General features: G+C 41.6%; 1 protein-coding gene across 2 annotated transcripts in view; it reads right to left on the reverse strand.

Moving 5' to 3' along the window:
- THRB (thyroid hormone receptor beta) overlaps positions 1 to 15,845 on the reverse strand; it is a 649,445-nt gene that overhangs the window by 132,821 nt on the left and 500,779 nt on the right. For both annotated transcript variants that reach the window (XM_077491422.1, XM_077491423.1), the window contains exon 4: positions 8,326 to 8,389. Coding sequence is in view for 1 of the 2 variants with exons in the window: in XM_077491423.1 (XP_077347549.1) it covers positions 8,326 to 8,344 (19 nt within the window). In the remaining variant the exon portion in view is untranslated. The remainder of the gene's footprint in view (positions 1 to 8,325; positions 8,390 to 15,845) is intronic.

Below are 15,845 nucleotides of genomic sequence, written 5' to 3' on the forward strand. Positions count from 1 at the left end.
AAAGGCAGTCTCTCAATGTCCTGCTTGTAGAGAAGTTCTGCCACCCAACACTTAAGTCATAGGATCCTTCTCATGTGGACAGACATGGTGCCTTATGGAATCCTCCAATGCATCTACTAAGAAGCTCACAGCTCCCGAAAAATCTTCCAGTAGCTACCAAATGGCAAGACCTTGCAGATAACGTTCTGGACCCTGAGATACTTTCAGAGAGAGAACTTATTTTGAAGTGGAGATTCTTGATCATTCTCAATGGCTTCTGCTCCTTCCTCTTCTGCTTCCTTCACAGTAACTTCCACCGATGCCTCATCATCCCTCAAAAGGGGAGGAGGGAGGGAAGAGAGTACTTATGTTTACGTCCAAGGCTAGTGATAACTCCTGAGAGCAGATCTTGCAGCCCAGAAATGGTTGCAGAGAACTCCTCCCTTGACACAAACAAAGAGAGGATTGTGCCCATGAAGCAGTAGAGATACATAATAAGGGCAGGGATTTAGAGCAAATCTGACTTATAGGGGAGCTATTGCAGGGCAAACTTTGCAATAGGGCCTCCCAACCTGATGAAGAAATTTGGGAGACCCCAGTCTCTTTCTCCTCACCTCTCTGCCTGAGAGAAGCCATGACCTGCTGAGGAATGATAGGCCTGTAACCCAGCAGGAAGCTGAGAGGCGTATTGGCCTGTGCCAAAACAAATAAAGTGACAGCACCCCCCAAAAATACAACTGCACCTGTACTTATTAAGCCTCAAAGGGCAGAATTAATCTTGGTTAGCGGTTGTGGAAGACAGGATGGCTGAGATATCAGGCAGATGCTGTTAAGCATGGTGGGCAGGGAAATCCTTTAGAAGTAAATGGGACACAGATTGGCCATTTGGCTCACCCCTTCATCTTGCCATTGAGATCACCCGGTACACTGTATGCCAAAAGCCGCTGCCTTCAGGACCCAGTACCAAACAGCAGATGCTACAGGCTATCCCAACTCTTATACCAGGGGTTCAGGTACAGGGCTCAGTTCGCTAAGAGTTAAATACGGCATGATTATTTGTGATAAAACGACTTAAGTGGTATTTAACCCATGAACACGCAATTTACAAAAAAAACACATTACGGTAAATACTGCACAAGTAAATTTTTCTATTTGACTGTATTTAACATGTTTTTGCACATTGTTTTATGGAAGACTGACTGCAGCGGGAACTGAAACATTCAGCAGTGTTATTTCTACAACTGCTAAATGTGACAGCTCAGCTCAGAGCTGCCGATGATGCCTTAACAACAATGACTCATCCTTGCTGTCAGTGGGGATTACCTGATGACAACAGAATGTAAACAAAAAAGTAAACAGTAAAAAAAAAACACATGCAGTCATCATCCCCGAATCTTTACCAGGCCTTTCAGTATGTGTGAGGTCATCGGCAAAATCCATACCAGACTGTGATCAGAGCATGCAGCCCAGCAGGCCAGGAAAGGGGGGGGGCATAAAAGGCCACATGCCCTCAATTTGGGTGGGTGCTTTTGGGGGGGACCTTCCCCCCCCAAAGCAACCTGTCCCCATGTTGATGGGGACAAGGGTCTGGACAACCCTGGTCTGGTGGTTGTGGAGGTACGGGGGTAACTTAGAAAAATCTGGAAGCCACTGCCAGCAAGGGGCCCCAGATCCTGAATTGTGAATGAGTATGGAGTACATAGTGCTCCTACTTACTCATCAACTCATCAAATAAATGACTAGTGTAAATAAAAACAGAAACAGTTTTTGACAAGTCCATTATTTAAAAAAAAAAAAAAAAAGAAAAGAAAATGTGATGAATGCTGCCCACAAGCAAAAAAAAAAAAAAAAACACTGCTGCTCCCAGTGCTTTGCACCCACTGACTGACACACTGCTTCCCCCTGCCGCTAATGTAAACAAGGGGACGGGGTCAATGATGTTACAAGTTGCACAGACACTCACTGATGTAATTTATCACACCCGGCATCACAACAGCTGTAATCAGGTTCAGTATGTACATAGCAAGTCACATGTGGTGTGGGGATGTACTCTGAAGGTACTGATGGCACACAGAGCATTCTGTGAATCACAGCTAAAATGCGCATGTGTCGGTTTCTGCAGAATGGCATGGGTTAGACAGACTGTAAATACAACACAGTGTACAATATTTATTTATTATTTCAAGGGTGGAAAGTGGAAATGTTGAGTTTACTACCACTTTAAGGATGTCGGCAAGTGCAAATACCTATTCCCTGGTTGTTAGAGACACCAGTGAATGCCAGCTCCTTAACAACCAGCTATTACATAGTTGTTAAGGATGCCAACAGGTGCCAGCTCCCTAACAACCAGCAGTTTTTGTTAAATAACGTATGGCTAGACCACAGCTTATTTAACAAATGTTTTTGTTTACTTTTTTTTTTTTGTGAATTGACTTGAACTAGATTTATGTGATATTTACCAAACATTTCTTATTTTTCAGTAAATACTGCATAAATCTATAGTGAATTGAGCTTTTCAATATCACATGCAATATTTGTACACATTACCCAAATATCACATGCGACCTTCTTTAGTGAATTGAGCCCAAAGTCCCAAAAAAGAGATTTTCAGAGGGTCTCAGAGAAGCATTCATCACCTTCAGACACTAGCACAAAACTAAGACTAAGCAGAGCTGGGATGGATTATGCCTGGTCAGGGATTCCTGACATTTTCTGGCCAGTGTCCTGGACGCTAGCAGTGGGCTTGCTTTTGGGAAGGGCTATGCAAATACCAAAATGACTTGAGAAGTGGGCATTCCTAGATAGGTTGTTTTGCATGCAGACTGCCCTAGATTACACCCACACATTATTTTGAGCCTCCATGGCTGAAGGAACTAAAACCCAATGATTTAAAGGGGCAGGCCAGGGACGGCAAATCAGAAATGGTCAGTCAGTACTGGGCCACTGGGCTTTCTGTGATCTTTGCTAGTTTATGATGATCAGAGACTATGTTTCATCTCTTATAAGGTCCAAAATATTAGTTTGGGAGGTAAGCGCATTATCCCCTCTGATAGTGTGAACACTGAGCTGCAATGCAGATATCAAATGGGATGTTTTGGCCTTATAAAACTACTTAGGGACTGACTAAACAGTTGGACCCTACCTGCAACAGTCATGCTGGGTTTGGATTTGCTGCTATTGGAATGATGCACTGGTGTAGGTGATTCAGACCAGTTGGCCCATATACCCTATGGCCACTTCAAAGGCAAGAATCTTCCTTGTACTGTATCTGGCAGGGTAAAACAGATAACCAATATCTCTGTATATGATCTTCTTTCTTTGTTTTTTTGGTAATCATTACTTCGGTACATATTTTTGTTCAGATCTATGCATTTTGGAATAATAGATATAAAATGAATAGGTTGGTTGTCTGTGCACTAAACAACAAATCTGCAATTTCTGAGGAAACTGTGCTACCTGTGTTTTATCAGTGCATGTAATTGTGTGTTTGCACCTTTATGTTCTCTGAAATTGCAGCAAAAAAACGCCCAAAAAAACTTTTCAGCATCAATAGAATATAGTGTTTATTGGTTCCTTGTATTGCAGCAGGTAGCTGAAAGACAATGAGACAGCAACTCTCATTGCAAGCAACAGTGTTATGCCCCGTACACACGAGCGGACTTTTCAACATCCAAACTCCGACGGACTGAGTCCGTCAGACTATTCGATCGTGTGTGGGCTGCAACGGACTTTTGATTCGCCAAAGTCTGACGGACTTTAGAAATGAAGCATGCTTCAAATTTTCCCGACGGAACTCCGCCGGACCCGGTCCCCTTCGAAAAATCCGCTCGTGTGTATGCTACTCCGACGGACTAAAACCGACGCTAGGGCAGCTATTGGCTACTGGCTATGAACTTCCTTATTCGAATCCAGTCGTACGTCATCACGTTCGACTCCGTCAGAGTTTGGTGTGATGGTGTGTGTCCAAGTCCGTTCAGTCGAAAAGTCCGCCAGAACTCCGCCAGAACTCCGTCGGAACTCCGGCGGAACTCCTTTGGAGGTCTGTCGGACATAAGTCCTCTCGTGTGTACGCGGCATTAGTGTGTGAAATTTATCGTATCTGCCATGGGCAAGAGGGGTGCATGTTTGTATATCCTGTATATGATACCTAGCAGACTCGCCAACAGAAAAACTGTAGGTGGCGGCATCTACCCGGTAAATAATGTGTCTGGTGTGTGTGAGTGGCAGTGGCTAAGGTGAGTGTGCAAAGATTCCAGCCTTCAGGATAGCTTGGGGAAATCTCAGAAGTGTGTGGAAATCACTTATCTGCTACCCCACCCTAATTCCGCGTACACACGACCGGACTTTTCGGCGGACTAGGTCCGACGGAATGAATCCGCTGGACAATTTGATCGTGTGCGGGCTTCATTGGACCTTTGCTGTCTAAAAATCAGACGGACTTTAGATTTAAGACATGTTTCAAATCTTTCTGACGGACTCGAGTCCGGACAAAAAATCTGTTTATCTGTATGCTAGTCCGACGGACGAAAATCAACGCTAGGTCAGCTATTGGCTACTGGCTATGAACTTGCTTGTTCTAGTCCGGTCGTATGTCATCACGTTCAAATCCGTTGGACTTTGGTGTGCTTGTGCGTGGCAAGTCCATTAGTTCGGAAAGTCAGTCGAAACTCCGCCGAATGTCCGTCGGGAAGACTGTTGGACCTAGTCCGTTGAAAAGTCCGGTTGTGCATTAGATTGCTAAATATTTTATCCAAGATTTGTACCTGCGTATGTGTTCCATTGTGAGTCTCCCTTTAGTGGTGGCTGGTGGTATAGCAGACTGTGATTCACAACCTTGTTCTGCTATCAACAGCTACAATTTTGCTCTCAACTTGGCCACTATAAGAAGGTTGATGATTGGTTCACATAAGCCAGGGATCCTCAAACTATGGCCCTCTAGCTGTTGCGAAACTACACATCTCATGAGGCATTGTAAAACTCTGACATTCACAGACATGACTAGGCATGATGGGAATTGTAGTTCCTGAACAACTGGAGGGCAATAGTTTGAAGATCCATAACATAAGCTAATAAACTTTTCACCACTTTCGCCATATAAGCTAAAAAAAATTATTTAAAGCAGTGGCTTGTTACATAGCTATCTGAATATCTGAAATAGCGGCAACATTTTGTAAAGCTGTTAACGATGCAATGCTACTAAATTATAATTCCTTAGACTTACAGTGCCTTAAAAAAGTATTCATACCCCTTGACATTTTTCAAATTTTGTCACGTTACAACCAAAAACGTAAATGTATTTTATTGGGATTTTATGTGATAGACCAACACAAAGTGGCACATAATTGTGAAGTGGAACATCTTTTACAAATAAATATGCGAAAAGTGTGGCGTTCATTTGTATTCAGCCCCCCTGAGTCAACACTTTGTAGAACCACCTTTCGATACAATTACAGCTGCAAGTCTTTTTGGGGATGTCTCTACCAGCTGTGCACATCTAGAGAGTGACATTTTTTCTATTCTTCTTTGCAAAATAGCTCAAGCTCTGCCAGATTGGATTGAGAACGTCTGTGAACAGCAATTCTCAAGTCTTGTCATAGATTCTCAATTGGACTTAGTTCTGGACTTTGACTCTAACACATGAATATGCTTTGATCTAAACCATTCTATTGTAGCTCTGGCTGTATGTTTAGGGTCGTTGTCTTGCTGGAAGGTGAACCTCTACCCCAGTCTCAAGACTTTTGCAGACTCTAACAGGTTTTCTTCTAAGATTGCCCTATATTTGGCTCTGACTAACTTCGCTGTCCCTGCTGAAGGAAAGCATCCCCAGGACATGATGCTACCACCACCATGTTTCACGGTGGGGGTGGTATGTTCGGGGTGATGTGCAGCATTAGTTTTCTGCCACACATAGCGTTTTGCTTTTAGGCCATAAAGTTCAATTTTGATCTCATCTGACCAGAGCACCTTCTTCCACATGTTTGCAGTGTCCCCCATATGGCTTCTGGCAAACTGCAAACAGGACTTCTTATGGCTTTATTTCAACAATGGCTTTCTTCTTGACACTCTTCCATAAAGGCCAGATTTTTGGAGTGCACGACTAATAGTTGTCCTTTGGACAGATTCTCCCACCTGAGCTGTGGATCTCTGCAGCTCCTCCAGAGTTACCATGGACCTCTTGTCTGCTTCTCTGATGAATGCTATCCTGGCCCAGCCTGTCAGTTTAGGTGAGCAGCCATGTCTCAGTAGGTTGTGCTATACTTTTTCCGTTTTCGGATGGTGGATTGAACAGTCCCCCCGTGAGTGTTCCTTGGCCTTCATGATCCTGTTTGTTCACGAAGGTTCTCTAACAAACCTTTAAGGGCGTCACAGAAAAGCTGTATTTATACTGAGATCAAATGACACAAAGATAGACTCTATTTACTAATTAGGTGACTTCTGAAGGCAATTGGTTTCACTAGATTGTATCAGTAAAGGGGACTGAATACAAATGCACACCACACTTTTCAGATATTTAATTGTAAAACAAATTGAAAACCATTTATCATTTTACTTCCATATCATAATTATGTGCTACTTTGTGTTGGTTTATCACATAAAATCCCAATAAAAGACATTTACGTTTTTGGTTGTAACATGAAAAAAATTGCAAAAAAGGGTATGAATACTTTACACTGTAACTATGCCAATTTGAGCTTGTTTGGTTCTATGTCCACGTGTGATTTTTTTTAATCAAATCCTTTTTATTATTTTATATGGAAACAACATTAACACAGTACAGACAAAACCACAAGAAAAAAAAAATAAATCGTACCAGCCCAAACCCCCCCCACCAAAAAACAAAACAAAAACCCCTTCAAACAAACCCCACCATCCCACCATCCCTTGCTCACTTGGAGTATATATGACAAAAAAAGAGAAGAGAAAAGGAATAACAATATCCAGTGCTACAAAGTACACAGTACCAATTGGTTGACAAGACACCTAAGTCATGGATTGAAGCCATCTAGACCAGATAGTATCAAACTTATTTAAGGAATTCTTTAGTGTGTGATTAATAGAAAGTGATCTACCTTAAAAATAGACTCCTGTGAAGAAGGAGATCCACTGATCTCTGGAGGTGGTGTTGTAACAGAAGAAATAGCACATAGAAAGTAACAAATTACTTAATCACAAATTAGGTTTTTAAAAAGTTTATCATTTTTGTTAGCATTCAGATGCAGGAGAAAGCACACAATGTTAAACCTGATTTCACCATTGCATCTTCCAACATCCCGCACCTTAACTAGGACATAATAATGAACCTCCATAGTTTGCCCATTCTAAATTTTAGCAGTACACATAGGAGGCATTGGATAATCTCAAAAAAACTTCGAAACCCACTAGTGCTATGCATGGTATACACAGGTCTAGTCAGGAAGGATTTAGATTTCAGGCTGAACCACAACTGAATCCTCTTGTGATTAGCTATGCTGAGCACAAAGTAAACATAACCAGCTAGTCACTGCTAACATTAATTCTGGCTAAACACACAGCATTATAAATTTGTTCATTAATATACAGTTAGGGCTCATGCTGTTCACCTCTGAACACCTTTTACTCCTAGAAGGAAAAAAGCAGATTAAAAATGCCCCTATAGCTGCACATTGCACATATTACTTGATTACTTTATTTAATTTTGTTTTATTCCATATTAATTTATTCTGGCCATTGGATAGAATAAACGCTCAAGTGCTAAACACGTCTAGCCTGGTTCACACTTATGCAGGTTTCAGTTTGCATATTCCAGGCGCATTTTGCATTTTTCAATACATGTTTTTGATCCATTGAAGTCTATGGAACCAAAAAACAGAAAAAAGCCCCTGGCCCTTTCCATAATATGCACAGATGTGAACTACATCCATGGGAAACCATGTTAAATAGACTGTAGTGTGTTTCTGCAAAAGGAAGAATGCACAAAAAAAAAGCTTAGGTGTGAACCAGGCCTTAGACATGTTTAACGTGGTAGTAAACCTAACTTAAAAACAAATAAAAATCTTCTCCCTGCAAGGTAATGCCATTATGTGCTAGTATTCACTCAATAACCTCAGGCAAGTGACTTCTGACTGAAGCCAAAACTCCTGATCTGCATACTTGTTCCAGGCATCATAGAAAGTATTATAGACCATGAACAGCCTGATAGCAAGGTAAGTAGACAAGGTCAACAAGGATGGCCTTCAATTTTTCTTAGTATAGGTTTTCTTTCGTATATAACATATAGAGTACAATCCACAGACAAAACCATTGGCATAACATATAAACTAAGATTTTTGTCCTAGACAAATAACATTTTCAAGAATAGCAACTTACCTGACATGCTGCTAGGCATTATGGATAGGTAGTTCTGTGCATTCTTTTAAGCATCACACACGACCTAAAGAGACACAGAATATGCTTGAGAACAATGGTTCTGTATTTAATAAATGACTTCATGGGTGTGATACAAGTTATTTTTGACATTGTTCTAGATACTTTTCATTGCAAACTTTGACTTGCTCATTTCGGTTGGGTTTGGAGGAGCTAAGCTATGTGACCTGTGATTTCACGTAAACAATTCCACATAGAGTGCAATGGAAAGTGTCTTTTCTTTTATATCCGGACCCTTAACGCAACTTTGCCAATGCGGCTCCATTAACGGAAGTGATAGGCATGGACAGTCTGTCTATAACTTTGACAACCTGCTCCATCCCTCAACAGTGAGAGAATTGTCTCTTTATAACATGGACATCAGTCTCATGGTAACACCAACCGTCAGTGTAGTAAGCCAACTCCAATTTCTAGAAAAACAGCGGAAAAAGTGGGTTTATGTATAAAATGTGCAGTACAGTTCAGGTGAAAATGAAAGTGAATTGAAAGGTGGGTACTAGCCAGGTGTGTAAAAAACATCACATATCTCAAATACACTGCTGCTACAATTAACCTCAGAGGCAAACCTCTTGTGCCAAGAAAGCAAAATATATTATTTCACTATGACTAACGCTAAAGCTCCCCATCACACTGTGGCGCATTGTCTGGTCTGATCTGCAGTGGATATGCCCATAGATCTCTTTGTTAATTTTTTTGCAACAATTTTAAAACCACAGCTATCTGGACCCATATTGGATCTATGTGGTTGGATGTAAACAGACTTGCATCTGTTTACATCCATTTGCCACCGATTTGTCACATTAGGGCCAAACAAATGGAAAAGGGCACAGACCGTTTCCATTTTTTTGCAGATCTTAACAAACTCGTAGGTAATCTTATGTAAACTGAGGAAAGTCTGTTTACACCCAGCTGCCACAGACAAACATATAGTATCTGATCAGGTATGCCTGAAAAACTGACAGGCAGATCTGATCGGTGTAAAAGTGGCCCAATGGTTTTGTGAAATTTAAGAATTTTGGAGTTATGCTATACAGTATATCTGTTTGATATTACACACAGTCCTAGTTTTACAAGCATGTAATGCACAGAATTTGTAGTAAGGATTTCTAACAACTGGAATTTTACTTTCACCATTAACTCATCCACCACAGTTATTACCTTTTGTATCAGTTGCCTTCCCTTTTAGATTGTTAGCTCTCACCAGCAGAGCTAACTATGTCCCTTTATTTTGTAAAGTGCCATACAAACTGTTTGTGCTTTATAAGCCCTGTGTTATTATAATAATAATAATCACCATTATAAAGAGAGGAAAGCAGAAGTAGGTTCCTTACACATTTTTTTCCAGATTTTTTTTAAAGGAGTTGAAAATCTTTAACTACTTGACCACTGGGCACTTAAAGAGGAAGTAAACCCTGATGGGTTTACTTCCTCTTTCATTCCCTGCAAAGGCAAATCATAATGGACTACTATGCATCGCATAGTAGCCCATTATGTGTCACTTACCTGACACAGGAGCCAGCGATGTCACCGCTGTCCCCTGTAGTCCGGCGCATCCATCTTTTCGGTGGGGTCTCGCAGCTCCGCCGCTGTCATTCGGCGGAGCCGCGATGACGTCACTCCCACGCATGTGCACGGGAGCCGACACGCGCGGCAGCTCCATTGTTGGAAATGCCGCGCTCAGTGCGCCTGCGCGCCGCTGTCTTCGGGCGGTGCCTGTCTTCGGGCAAATATCTCCTAAACCGTATAGGTTTAGGAGATATTTCTTGGACCTACAGGTAAGCCTTAATCTAGGCTTACCTGTAGGTCAAAGTGGTTTGTAAGGGTTTACAACCACTTTAAACCCCCTTCCTAACCAGACCAATTTTCAGCTTTCGGTGCTCTCACAGTTTGAATGACAATTACTCAGTCATGCAACACTGTACCCAAATTAAATTTTTGTCTTTTTTTCCACACAAATAGAGCTTTCTTTTGGTGGTATTTAATCACCACTGGGTTTTTTATTTTTTGCACTATTAATAAAAAAAAAGAAATTCGGTAGAAAAAAAATTATTTGTTTCTTTTAAAATTTATTGCAGAGTATTGGAGAGTATTGGCAGAGTATTGCAGAGTATTGCAGTGTTGCAGAGTATTGGCAGAGTATTGCACAGTGTTGCAGAGTATTATTGCACAGTGTTGCAGAGTATGGGCAGAGTACTGCAGATTATTGTCACAGAGCAGCACTGTGGGCACTACACATCCAACCCACAGCGGTGCTGCAATCTCTCCCCCTCTGTCCCTCTCCCCTCTCACTGTACTCGATTGGTACAGAGAGAGGAGGGAGGAACCGGCGTCATGATGTGACGCTATTTTCTTTACAAGTGATCGCTCCATTGACACCACTCAAACCATCATCAGAAACCTCAGAGACAGCACATCGCCAAATGACATTATTCCCACAAAACTTCTGAAAGAATGTTCTGACATCTTGGCACCCATCATAATATACCTCATAAACCAAAGTCATTTAAAGAAGGAATTGTGCCGACCTCCCTCAAGCAAGGCATAATCAAACCTCTCCTAAAGAAGCCTAACCTCGATCCCAAAGACCCAAACTACCGCAGACCTGTCACAAGCCTCAATACCATCTCCAAGATTATGGAGAAAGCAGTAGTACAACAGTTACAACCCCATCTGGACAACCAAAAACTCTTGGACCCACTACAATCTGGTTTCTGCCCTGGCCACGGAAGAGAAACTGCACTCTTTAAAATCTGGGATGACACCCTCGAAGCAGCAGATGAAGGAGAATTGTGTCTCCTGGTGCTGCTGGACCTCAGTGCAGCCTTCCATACAGTAGACCAAAAATCCCTGCTCTCTCGTCTCACAGAAGTAGCCGGAGTTGCAGATTCAGACCTACCCTGGTTCACATCCTTTCTAGAGAACTGATCCTAGAAAGTGAAACTAGGCGTTTTCACTTTGGAAGCACGTAAAATTACATGCGGAGTCCCTCAAGGATCACCCCTGTCGCCCATGCTTTTTAATATCTCCGTCCACTCCTCAAAATCATCAGCAATCAGGACCTGCTTTATCATTCCTATGCTGATGCATCACCAACAAACAAGAACAATACCATGCATTAGAAAACTGTCTCTCATTGATCAACGATTGGATGACAGAGAGCTCCCTTAAACTCAACAGATTCAAAACAGAACTCCTCTTTTTCCATGCAAACCAAAACAAAAATCCTGGTACGACGTCCATACCACTCACCATCCTGGGATAAACCATCACCCCTAGCACTAAAGCCAAAAGCCTTGGAGTCATCTTTGACTCAGACATGACAATGGATTCACAAATAAGATCAGTAGTCAGTGGATCCCACTACCTTCTTCGCCTATTGTGCAGACTCATCCACTTTGTCCCGGAAGGAGATACAGCAGCAATAGTTGGAAAAATTATCAATTCCCTACTCGACTACGCAAATTCCCTCTACCTGGGACTTCCCAAATATCAAATTTCACGCCTACAAGTTGTCCAGAACACAGCAACCAGACTGGTAACTGGAAAAAACCCTGGGAATTAATCACCCCGTCCCTGAGGACCCTCCACTGGCTAGCCGTGAAGCACCGGGTTACAGTCAAGACCTTCTGCCTCATTCAAAAATGTACACAAGGAAAAGCCCCACAATACCTTTGCGACAAAATAAAGCACCACACCCTCTGGTCAACTAACCAGAACCTCCTCCACATCCCCAAGATTCGTTATAAATCAAAAGGCGAACAAAGGTTCGCAGTCCAATGACCTCAGCTATGGAACGCTCTATCTGCGGATATCCGCTCAGAAGAAAACCATCTGGCATTCAGGAAGAAGCTCAAGACACATCTAGATGGACACTGGTGGCAAAAGTGCCTTGAGGCGATTTAGTTTGCATATGTAGCGCTATACAAGTTACTCATTCATTCATTATTTAGTAAACAGTAAAATAAATGATCCTAGTGCCAAGAGTCATACTTTTCAGAAGCTCCATGTAAGAAGTACCAGTGTGGGAATATAGATCAGATGCAGCAGCCATTTTGACCACTCCAGGCAGCAGTAGAGAGTTGGAGCTGGCAAAGCATACCTTTATGAGCAATATGTATCGCTAATTTCTGATTTGCCTTATTATTTGAATAAAGATCAGTGTGATCTGCAATCCCAGGATCCAGACAATCTCTTATCATGAATTGCATGATTTGAACAACCTTCCAACCCACCCGCCCCCACAAAAAACAGCCAATTTTCCTGGTTTTAAAATGGATTCTCTAGTTACTATTCAGGAGGCTAATTATATTTTGACATGCAGCACTATCATAGACCCCCTCTGGAAATCTGGAAGCGAGCATCAGTTATAAAATAAAATGACAAAAGAAAGTATGGGTAATTGAGGTAGATAAATTTGTCTCTGAGAGGAGAACAGTTTAAACTGAAATTGGAAAAGAACAGAAATGCTGTGATCTTACACAAATGGTTTATGTCTGTTATAATTATTTTAGAAAGGTGTGGTGTATCAAACTGGTGAACATAAAAGTGACTAATAAACATCTGTCGTAAAGGGACTGTCTGTAAAAGTTTTGTTACAAATGTGAAGTTATTTACACTTAAGTAGATAGGCATAAAAATAAAGAAAAATTACCAAGCAAACTGAAGTGCATAAAAATTTGCCAATTGTTTTTGTTTTTGGTTCCCATCTTCAGAATCCAAGGTAAAATTGTTAATAGGTTATATTTATGTATATAAATAAATATGCATATATATATATATATATATATATATATATATATATATATATATACACACACACAGTATCTCACAAAAGTGAGTACATCCCTCAAATTTTTTGTAAATATTTTATTGTATCTTTTCATGTGACAACACTGAAGAAATTACACTTTGCTATAATGTAAAGTAGTGAGCGTACAGCTTGTATAGCAGTGTAAATTTTCTGTCCCCTCAAAATAACTCAACACACAGCCATTAATGTCTAAAGCGCTGGCAACAAAAGTAAGTACACACCTAAGTGAAATTGTCACAATTGGGCCCAATTAAACATTTTCCCTTGTGACTCATAAAGCCGCGTACACACGGGCGGATTGTATGGCCTACTTAGTCAGTCATACAATCCGACGGACAGTCCGTCATACTTTCGAATGAACGGACTTGACCACACACGGATGCACAAACAGTCCGTCTAAAGCTTGCGCGATGACGTGTACAGCACGTACGACGGGACTAGAAATAGGAAGTCCAATACACAGCAATGCAACCTTCCGCCGTGTAAATCCTTTCTGAGCATGCGCCATTCTTAGTCCGTCGAACTAGCCTACTCACGAGCGGATTGTCCACTGAAACCAAAGTATGACGGACAGTATTACAGAAATTCCGAAATACTTAGTACGCCAGACTGCACGCTGAAAAAGTCAGCTGAAGCCCACACACGAGCGGACTGTCCGCTGAAATGTGTTTCGGCGGACTAAGTAGGCCATACAATCCGCCCGTGTGTACGCGGCTTCAGTGTTACAAGGTCTCAGGTGTGAATGGGGAGCAGGTGTGTTAAATTTGGTGTTATCGCTCTCACTCTCTTTAATACTGGTCACTGGAAGTTCAACATGGCATCTCATGGCAAAGAACTCTGAGGATCTGAAATAAAGAATTGTTGCTCTACATAAAGATGGCCTAGGCTATAAAAAGATTACCAAGACCCTGAAACTGAAATGCAGCACGGTGGCCAAGACCATACAGCGGTTTAACAGGACAGGTTCCACTCAGAACAGTCCTCTCCATGGTCAACTAAAGAAGTTGAGTGCACATGCTCAGCTTTATATCCAGAGGTTGTCTTTGGGAAATAGATGTATGAGTGCTGCCAGCATTACTGTAGAGGTTGAAGGGGTGGGGGTGGGGGCAGCCTGTCAGTGCTCAGACCATACACCGCACACTGCATTAAATTGGTCTGCATGTCTGTCATCCCAGAAGGAAGCCTCTTCTAAAGATGATGCGCAAGAAAGCCCAGAAACAATTTGCTAAAGACAAGCAGACTAAGGACATGGATTACTGGGACAATTTCCTGTGGTATGAGACCAAGATAAACCTATTTGGTTCAGATGGTGTCCACCGTGTGGGGCGGCAAACCAGGTGAGCAGCACAAAGACAAGTGTCTTGCCTACAGTCAAGCATGGTGGTGTGAGTGTCATGGTCTGGGGCTGCATGAGTGCTACCGGCACTGGGGAGCTACAGTTCATTGAAGGAACCGTGAATGCCAACATGTACTGTGACATACTGAAGCAGAGCATGATCCTCTCCATTTGGGCAGTATTCCAGCATGATAATGACCCCAAACACCCCCCTTTTTGTTTACACTCATTTTTGAGAAAACAGTAAGATTTCTAAGTGCAGCGCTCTAATATATAGTGCCAAACATCAAAATAATATATCTATATCATCAGTAATAAAAGAACCTTTAAATATTGTTATCCAGTTACTGTGCATATATCAAAGTGAAGTCCAACATTTCTAAATCCCCAACACCAAAACAATGTAAAACTCAAACAGTCAATAACAAGGACAAATCTTCATTCTAGTGAATGCCTCTTAATTCCTACTAATTTCACCACCACAATGTGCTCTTCTATTATGCTCACCCTGCAAATTACCTCCGTGTTTACAGAAGGTCAGATAAAGTTTAATGACATAGGAGATAGCACAAACAGCACTCCAGGTTTAAATATCCATCTCTCTCTTGATCTTTGATACTTCGAGTCCTGATTCCCAGTATCAGGGATTCACCTCCATAGAAACACCATACCCTCAGTAGGAACCCAAGGACAGGCAGGATCTAATGTTTACCGCTAGATTTGATTACAATTAACATTGAATGCATACTCACAAAGGAGATATAGGTAGGCTGCATGTAAATAAAAAATAAATGCCGCTGTAGACAAAGTCCTAGTGGGTTTTGCCATAAAGGACGTGATGACATCACAGCAGCATTTATTTTCTGTCCACATGTGCCATATCTATATCTCCAGTGTAAGGCTAGATTCACACCTATGCATTTTTAGTGCTTTTTGCATTTTGCAGATTTGTACTACAGTCCATTTAACATTGTTTCCCATGGAACACGTTTTGTAGTGCAAATCTGCAAAATGCAAAAAGCACTAAAAATGTATAGGTGTGAATCCAGCCTTAGTGTATGCATGTAATGTTTATTTTAATGAAATCTAGCCGAGAGGAAGGTGTTTCTGTGGAGGGGGAAATCCCTGATATCGAGAATCAAGGTTGGAAGTACCAGAGGATCAAGAGAGGAATGTATGATTAAACTCGGAGTGCTGTTCAAACTAAAGAACGTGTCATTAAATCCAGACTATTGCAAACTCTGATGACATGCTATAACAGATTGTTCATTCTCACAAAGCCACTAAAGCATTTGTTTTGTTTAGAGTGAAATATAC

This window comes from Lithobates pipiens, unplaced genomic scaffold (genome assembly GCF_037356315.1).
Source record: "Lithobates pipiens isolate NorthernLeopardFrog02 unplaced genomic scaffold, aLitPip1_a1.2 Scaffold_19, whole genome shotgun sequence".
NCBI classification, from domain to species: Eukaryota; Metazoa; Chordata; class Amphibia; order Anura; family Ranidae; genus Lithobates; species Lithobates pipiens.